This window comes from Pteropus vampyrus, unplaced genomic scaffold (assembly GCF_000151845.1).
Source record: "Pteropus vampyrus isolate Shadow unplaced genomic scaffold, Pvam_2.0 Scaffold125, whole genome shotgun sequence".
NCBI classification, from domain to species: Eukaryota; Metazoa; Chordata; class Mammalia; order Chiroptera; family Pteropodidae; genus Pteropus; species Pteropus vampyrus.
Window position 1 is genome coordinate 1,566,588 of NW_011888906.1, and position 9,135 is coordinate 1,575,722.

Here is a 9,135-nt window from a genome sequence, read left to right on the forward strand (position 1 = left end):
CATTAGCTATTTACGCCGTTAAGTCAAATGAGTTCACACACCCTTCCCCCCGAAAGCAGCAAAACCAAAAAGAAACCCGTCTGCTGCAGACGCCAATATCACCGAGTGTCCTCACCATCTCAGTCTAGACCGCATCTGCTCCAAGGGCTCTCTAGAAAACCGCCGGCCAATCAAGGCCCAGCAAAGCTAAACAAACTGCAACTGAAAGTCAGAACTTTGAGCTCTCCGGGGTGACAAGCTATTCTTTCTCTGTCAATTACTTGCTGGAGGGATCTGCTGCTCCTTGTCTCTTTCTGGATTTATAAAATGCTCTCACGAGCTGTTTGTGTAAGTGCCAGTGATAAAAAAAAAAACTAGTGGCTTTGTGATCTGTTTAATTGTTTATTTATTTGGGGCTTCTAAAGCAGTTATTCAGGAATGTCTCCTTAGGAACATGATGCAGCCTTATCCACAAAATCATTTTAGCTTCCCTGTTATTCCCTCTCTGGCAGAACAGCCTCCACGCTCTTTTCTCTGGCCATTCCTGTGACTCCATACATGCTGATGCGATAAATGAGGCTGTGTGTTTCCTTTTGAACAAATGGATGCTCAGGGTGTCGATGTGTCCTAGCCAGCGAGCAGTGGGCCGACGTTTCTATACTCGGTAATTTACTCTAATGGGTCTTGGTTCATTGGTTAACCAGTATTTCAAGCCTGTCCTTTTTTGCTATTCAATTTAGCTATCTTTCCCTGCACGGAGGTCGTTTTTTGTTTCTAAATGTTGAAAATGGAGGATTATGACTTGAAGCAATGATTTACTCTCTAAATAAATACTACCAATTACCTCTCCAGCTATACGTTCTCGTTAGACTTAACTATATCCGTTCAAGACCATTCATCTATCAATCAAACTCTAACCCACACACTCACAGACTTTAAATAGTAAAAATATTTAAGTGCAATGGGGACAGGATTTAAAACCGTTAACACCAGGAGAGGCTTATGATGCTAATCGCACCCCGAAGTACCACAGGACAAAGTATCATAAATGCCGTGGAACGACTCTACTGCTTTGTGCATATTTAAAAAGATACGACGCTGAGAGGACCAATCTGCTACAGGCAATTCAAAAATAAACCAGAACCTAGAAGGATGTAAATCCCACTGGGAAAGGATTTAAAAGCAGCCCCTTCCATCTGGCCCCCTCTCCTGCCTGGAGGCCTCCCGCAGGCCTAGATGCCACGACGACAACGCTGCTAGGCACAGATTTCAGAGTGGCCCTGTGCCGAGCACCAACGCGGCAGGCTTGGGCCTTGGCACCAGCTGGCTGCACTCTCAGGCCACACGCAGTGTTTCCTGCTCCTCCCTGGAAGATTTGGACCCTTGAAGATAAAGACATCGTCGCAGCAGCCTACCTATTTTGCCACCCCCTCCTCCTTGAACTGTTTTCCTGGAACCCACGCTCTGGCACTACGCCAGCAGCCTCCACTGACGGATGCCGTTAAGAAACAGCTCTAGGAAATGTACTTCTGTATTTACTGCAAGGGTGTTAGGGATATTAGTCACAACCGTACCTAGTGTTCTTCTCAGATGACCCATGAAAAAATTTTCTTAAGGTTCAGCACCACAGAGAGCTGTGCTTCTTTCCGAAAAGCTTTCTTTTCTTATTCTAGTAATGACTAGGATTGCACCACAGATGCGTTCCCTTTGCTGTCTGTTCGGAAGCCCGGAGCCACACTGAAGGCGCATCTCCAGCAAGGGTGCAGAGCTCCAAGTCTGCATTTTACATATTAACTTCAACCCCGGTTTCATCTTGTTTTCCTCTTATTTTTCCTTTTAAAAAATTTGTTCACTTCCTATTTTTCTTGTTGCATACACTTAATTTATAAGATGCCCTAGGTATTTTTTGGAATAAGGAGAAAGTTTAAATAATGTTAACAATTACTACTGATTGACTTTTTTACTCTGTGCTGATATTTTGTGTTGAATAATCTACATGCCTTTACTGAATTCTTGTAATAACTGTTATTAGGTGGGAAATAATGGATATGCATATTCTAGCCTTGTAGATGAAGAAACTGACACTTTGAGATATAAATTAATTTGTCCAAGGTTACACCGCTACTGAGTGGCAATGTGAGGCCAACTCTTAACTGTATTCATCTTTGAAATCTTTGGCTCACCTCCAAAAATATTTTAAATAAATACACATATGATGAGACAATCGAGGCCATTTCCCTGGCTACTTTACTTGGTACTGAAATCATCACATTTACTCCAGCCTCTTAGGTGTTCAGGACAGACCACAGACCCTGCAAAGTGAAGAAATGGCTACCCTGAGGTCTGCCAAGGCCTTTGATATCTGAAATCCACTTTGCATAGGTGGTTCAGGTGCCAGAAGCATCAAGAGAATTCTGGCTCCCAACCCAGCAGGGTATGTACATGCGCACACACCCCCTAGACTTGCCTTTCCCACTGAGTGGTAAAATGGTTGACCCTGGCAGATTATCAATCACATGATAACACCAAGGAAGCAGGGAAAGGATGGGTAGCATTTGATGTAAGTAGCACAGAGGTCCCTGCTTTCAGATCTGAAACCCAGCCACCCACTTTGTTTGTAATCTGCATGGCAGATGTCTCTTATCTTTGACACCAGGAAACCATGCCTATATATGCACAGTGAACAGCTTTAGATCCAAGCTTATTTTTAGAACAATGAACATGGAGGAAAAAAAAGCAGCAATGCCTGTCAAAAGATGGATAATGGGAAAACTAACTACTTGGGTCTGGATTTGTCAACTATTAATCAAATGTCAAAAGGAAAAGTATTAGGAGTGCCCTCATTTCCATGTTGGGTGCAATCCAAAGCGGAGGCAGCTTTGCAGCCCAAGCTCAAACAAACTGCCCACACCATTTACGAAGATGAGCTACTAATTTCAAGCTCAGCTGAACTAACGGATCACCTCTGTGGCTCCTGATCCATTCAAATATAATAGGCCAGGTGTGGGTAAAGAGAGGCGTTGGGACTCTGACAGGGATGAAATGAACGAGCCTGTGCCAGTCTGTGTTCGTCCAGGGTTTGAAGGCACTGGCTGGTTCTTTGATGAGCTGAGATCCTACTGCTAGAAAGAAAGCAGGGAAGTCAGTCAGTAAATGAACCTTCAAACCCGGTCCTGACTTCTCAAGCAAATGGGAGATAGGGGGAAGTGGCACAATTAACATGAAAAAGATCATTCTGAGGTAAAAACTTCCATTCAGATTTCAGTAAAGATGAAGCAGGTTTACAAGAAAAAATACCATGCCCAAGTGTATATGTGTTTGTATAACACATACATGATACATATATTTGGTATTTATATATATCCCACATAGGCATGCATACACACATACATACACCTCTGGAACATAAGCACCATTGGGCAGATGCCTTCTCACCTGCGCAGTGATTTTGGGAGAAAGGTGTTACCACTTCCAGCTCATAGGGGAAAAAAAATAAGGTATAAGGCAACTAAGTCATTTGCTCAAGGTCACAGAGCCAGTAAGATTTGAATTTAGGTCTGTCCACCTCCAAGACTGGTGGATACCGTTTGCCCTCATATATAATGGCTAGGCAAAGGATGCTGGGTGGGCATCCTGCCCCCAAGGACTGCAACATCTAGTACCTGCACAACCAAAAGGTGCACTAGCCGGCTACTAGGTCACTATCAGCAGGCACCCTGCATCCCTATCTGGGTTCAGGGGTTGGCAGGTGGAGGTAGGACTGGGGGTGGAGACCGAGTGGCCGAAGTACATTGTTTCTCCACCCTGAGTCTTGTTGGACATGGACTTTTCATCTTGTTAAAAACAGGTATTGCCTAGTTCCTTCCTTTTAGCCCCAGCGTGAAAGATTCAGGATGATTTAAGACCTCCCTGCAAAAGACAGGGAACCTCAGAGGCTGCTCAGATAGGCCCAGGGAGTGTGGTTTTAATGGAGTTGATTTAAACCAGACTGAGAGCATGTGCTAGCTTGAAGGAAACACACAGAAATTTGGGGCATAGGCTTGAGTTGATTTAAACCAGACTGAGAGCATGTGCTGGCTTGAAGGAAACACACAGAAATTTGGGGCATAGGCTTGCATCTCACATTCCTTTCATGTTTGGGAAGGAAAAGAAAGCTCCATGGCCAGAAAGGCACAGAACTATGGAGGCCCACTGCATTCTGGGAGCTATCTCAGATGCTTCCCAGGCCACATGGGAGCTTAAATCAGTTAAGTTCACCTCTGCCATGGCTGAAGTGGGGGCATGGCCGACATGACCTGTTATTCTGTGATCCAATGCACCCTCAGGGACACTACCTTATTTACAGCTTGTTATGCTGACCCCTCCTCCCAACTTCAAATATGATTTTCTCATTTGTTATCCACTGAAGTTATTTAACTAGATGGACTTTGGGGGAGCTGGTATTTTTCTTGCATAGCCAGTTAACAGTGACACCTGGTGGTAAAATACAGCAAGGTTATACCCTGCCCCTACCCCCAACCCTTCCCCAGTTGCAAGATTTACGCCCCTCCTTACAAGGCACATTCACTAGATAAAAGCATTAAACTGGAATGGCATCTCCGTTCTTAGCGTTTATAGCCTTGGTTATATCAACCACCCCCTGATCAATTTCCATTTCTAGAGTTTACAGCCTGGATGTAAAAGCCTGCCACAAAGGCTATATTTAATACGACAAATTAAAAAAGCAAACACAGGCTTGGTCATTCTTCCGAGCCAGGAAAAGCAAACAGGAGGAAGGAAAAACCCAAGTGTAACGCACACAAAGACGAATTTTTATGGAGTGGCTGAGTCTGCCTCCATTCCAACTTGAGGGAGGCTGCCCCTCAGCTGTCCCAACCCCCACCTGCCAGACTCACTTCCAAGGCAAGCTGGTCACCTGTCCAGTGTCAAAAACTCACCAGCTCTGAGGGAGCCGGAGCATCTCTGGACGGCTTTGGCTTTCCTGGCTCTTCTGAGTACTGAGCTGAGGCTAGAGCTTTTGTAACCCTCTGGCTACAGGGCTGCCCCTTGGGCCCTGGCAACCAACACAACAGCCTCTCTTCTCCCTTGAGTGGGTGGGGGGTGTCATGGACTGCTGTGTGGAGAGTCTTGAGGGGCAGGAGTGGAAGCAGGGGGCCAGCAAGGAGGCTTCTGTGGTCGTTAGAGATGAGGGTGGCCCTGGCTTGACCTGGCGGCTGGGAGGTGAAGAGAAGCAGTTTGAAGAGAGGTTTTGTTAGTTATGTAGACAGGCTTCACTTCTAGAATGAATGAGCGGGGTGGAGGAAATAGAATTAAAGACAAACAACTGGATGGATGGTGAGGCCATTTACTGAGCTGGAGACTTTTGTCTCATTCAAGGGACCTTGTTCATCATTCCCTGTAGGTAAGACGGTTTCAATGCTAATCAGTCCACCCATCTCCCTCTCTCTTTTCGGTAATGAGGCTCACAAAGAGACCAGGTTTCCCATTGTCTCAGGCTTCTTCTTCCATTTACAGAGCTTATTAATTTTTGAATCGGGATGCCAAAGCGGCTCCAGATCAAGGACGACACTGATTTTTCTCCCCTGACTTCAAAATAAGTTTGCAGATGATGTGTCTGTGAAGTAATCAACCTTGCACTTCCTTCCCTCCCAGCCTGGCAAGAGCGAGGTCATCTGACTCGACCCGAATGGAATGGAATGGAATGCGAGGGAGCGAACAAAGGCGCTGCAATCAAGTGGTCCGGCTGCGGTTTCCTCCTCCCGGGCACCTTGTCTACCACGTCAAGATTCAGCAGGGTCTAATTCTGTTTATAATTGCTTTTAGTGGGGAAAAAAAAGGAAATGAAAAGATCATAAATTGCGAATATTAGCTTGTTTGATGAGTCTAAACTTGAAGGACGAATAAGGGGCGGGGGTAGAAAAAGAATGGAACAGGAACTATGAAAATCACATCTTTGTAACTCTTGGTTCTAACAGGCACATGAAGAATTTACTTCAAGATGAATTCATTATGTTCTTGAGTTGTCTTTTAAGTCACAGCACGATTGCTCCAGGGACACTGCCCGGGGAGGATCGCCTTCACCCTAAGTTGGTTCTCTAAGGAATAGGAATGTATAGGGATAAGAAGCTGGTTGGGATGCACCCCTGTGCTTCAGAAAACATGACTGATTCTGGGCCTAGGGGATGTGATGAGAAAGAGACAGAAAGGGAACTGGGGAAATCAAGAGAAAAAAATTGCAAAGGACAATAAATCAATTCAAAAAGAGACTTCTGTCACTCTGAGAGTATAAGGTTTAAAAGGGAGCGAGTTGGCTTTCCTCATTTCTCAGAGCAGCTTTCAGGCCCTCAGGGAACGAGATGACTCTTATCCCACAGAGGGGCATGTTTCCAGAAGCCTAAGAAGTGGGAGGGACTATTTCTTTGCCCTGGGACATGGCAAAGTACACAGTGCCAGGCCAGACAGGCCAGCTTTTGCTCCAGCAGCAGACAGGCGGGGGATGACAGTTCCAGGGCACAGGCTGCTCCCGGATGGACAGACAGCTGAGGAAAAGGGGCTGGAGTGCATTTTGGGTCTCAAGTCTCAGGAATGCTGCTGTGCTCAGAGTTTTAGCTTTTGAGAAAAATCCTTTAGGACTCAAGAAACCAGACAGAGTTTTTTTCCCATTAGAGGTGGTACAGTTATTCTTGAATAAGCAAAACTTGGAAATGAGAATCACATAATTTCAGTCAGAAAAGGCCCTTTAAGCCATTAGCCCCGTGGTTCTTAACATTTCTTGGTTCATAGACTCCTATTATAATTGGACGAATGGGAAGAACCCTGTCTAGAAAAAGGCACATATGTACCTGCTTGCACACACCCAATTTTGCATATAATTTGTGAGGGTTCATAGCACCTGATGCCCATTAAGATGCTCCTTAGAGTCAAGGTATGCGAGATCAGTAACCCAATGCTTTCATTTTGTAGATGAGGGAGCTGAGGCCCGCAGAGGTGCCAGGGTCACTTGGTCACCAGCCGAGCAAGGCCTAAAAGCAGATCATCCTCCAACCAGGAGAGAGTTTTGTCCCCTTCAGCACACCATCTTTCTGCTTTTTGCCCTTCTGGAATTGCTGCTGACGTTGCAGTAGAGGTAAAGGTTACTTACAAAGAGAAACGTGTCTAGTAAAAATGCCATCTCTAGAGTTGGCACAGTTAAAAAAATCATTTTAACCTGGTAAGGGAGAGAAGAGGAAAGAGCAGAGATGCCTCACCTCTGCTTGCCATTAGCAAATCATCTATAATTTAGGACAAACATAAAGAGATGCGGATGATCAAGCAGACGTACCTCCTGGCAGCCTCTTGTAATTTCATGGGCTGTTTGGCGCTGAGGTAAATCAAGCAGGCATCGGCCACTTTATTCAGGTCACCCTCACCTATGGAGAGGAAAAACAAAACAAGTTTTGGCCCTCAGACTTCATTTGGAACGAGCAGTAACAAACTGCTGTCTGGTAAAACTGAAGACAGCTAGGCAAGATGCCGTGGGCTCTTTATTCCATCCCACAAGTCAAAAACACATCAAGGTAAGTAGATAAATGAGGCCGAAGTAAGACTGAAGGATGAGCACACGAAGGGAGACGAGAGGAGCACGACTAAGCAGACGGTGCAATGGTGGGGGTGAGACAAGGCAGAGAATGTGTGTCCAGGTGAGGCTGCCTGGTACCTACCTAGGTCCAAACTCTCGCAGAGGGGGCCCAGGCCTTGCAGGACGGCCAACTGTAACTTGAAGGCCAGTGTGTGGGAGTAAACTGGTCCAGCCCTGGCACTAACAGGAGCCTGGGTGACTAAGGAGCCAGCCAGCTTTGGCAGAACATCTTTGCAGAACCGGCTTCGGAGAAAATCGCCACACTTGCCTCCCAGGGTACGCAAAACCTGCAGAAACAGCCCCCGACCTGGTGACTGAATATCGCCAAGGCAGCGAGAGAGCTAAAGAATGCTTGGTAATTCAATTTCATTTAGGTCTTTGCTTGAAAAAAATAGAATTACTGCTGTTAATTCCCTGCCTATGGTTTGTGATTCTGCCAGTTATGAATTCGGAGGTCTCTGCTCCCAAGGCATGGCTGCTTCTATCCATAAATACAGATTACACGGAGAATAATTCAAAGGAATCTTGGGTTGGATGAATATGATTAATCCCTTGATTTTCCTCCCTTTTTTGTTAAAAAAAATAAAAAGACCTTAAAGCAGTTCACATAGATCATCTCTTGAATCTTCCTAACATCCTCCGAGAAAAGACTTGTGCTTTTAACTCCAGCTAGCTGAACAAACACACACACAGAGGCCCAGCTGCTGCCATGTGCAGGCATTGAGAGGGCAGTGGCTGGCTGAGGTCCCCTGGCTTAGTAAGGCCAGGGTCACCAGTGGCCAGAGCCGAGATGGATTTCCTCGTTCCACTGCCCAATCTCTTACGTATATTGCCCTCATTCCATCTTTCACAACAGGCAGTTAGTTTCCTTGCATGTCTCATTTTAAACTTTCTCTAGCAGAACATATTGAAACGTTTTGCCCCGCTGCACAAGACTAAGTCTACAGGATAATAGGAATTTCTTTAAAAATTGGTAAGCAAGGCATAACCAGCACAGAGATTGTTTGTGGACTTGGTAGAGAATAAGGCACTTATTTTCAGGTCCGTTGGCTGGACTGCACAAGGCCTTACAGACCTCAGGTGTCCCCAACGTGTCTGGGGGTGAAAAAGCAGCCTCAGTTACGGTGCACACGTCTTTTACATTTTTTCATTTTTCTAAGCTTGCTGTCATTTCACATAACCTATTAATTCTCATACAGAAAAGCCGCACATCTGAATAAGATTTATCAAGACCTCCCTCCCCTTCCCAACCTCCCTCTTCCCTTTCTTTTTCTCCTCGCTCTAGCTTTCTCTCTCTCACACACATCATTTTGCGTATTTTGCTGTAGAAAAAAATATTAGCAATTTGATACATTTTACATGTAAGCTTGTATTTTGATCTGGTATATGCTGAAGAATCTTTCAGAAAACCAAAATACCTTTGCCAATTGTCTTAGTTTCATTTTATATTCCTACCCATCATTTTTCTTTGCCTCATCTTGCTCTTCTTCTAATTTATGTGAGTTTGCCATGGTAAATATATCTCTGTAGGATGCCTT

At 45.2% G+C, this 9,135-nt stretch overlaps 1 protein-coding gene across 1 annotated transcript in view; it reads right to left on the reverse strand.

The window, feature by feature from the left end:
* Positions 1-5,307: 5,307 nt before the first annotated feature.
* TTI1 (TELO2 interacting protein 1) overlaps positions 5,308-9,135 on the reverse strand; it is a 33,000-nt gene continuing 29,172 nt past the window's right edge. Inside the window, exons 6-8 of the mRNA XM_023534451.1 lie at positions 7,680-7,938; positions 7,301-7,388; positions 5,308-5,795 (exon numbers count right to left, since the gene is read on the reverse strand). Of these exons, the coding sequence (XP_023390219.1) occupies positions 5,777-5,795; positions 7,301-7,388; positions 7,680-7,938 (366 nt within the window). The 3' untranslated portion in view covers positions 5,308-5,776. The remainder of the gene's footprint in view (positions 5,796-7,300; positions 7,389-7,679; positions 7,939-9,135) is intronic.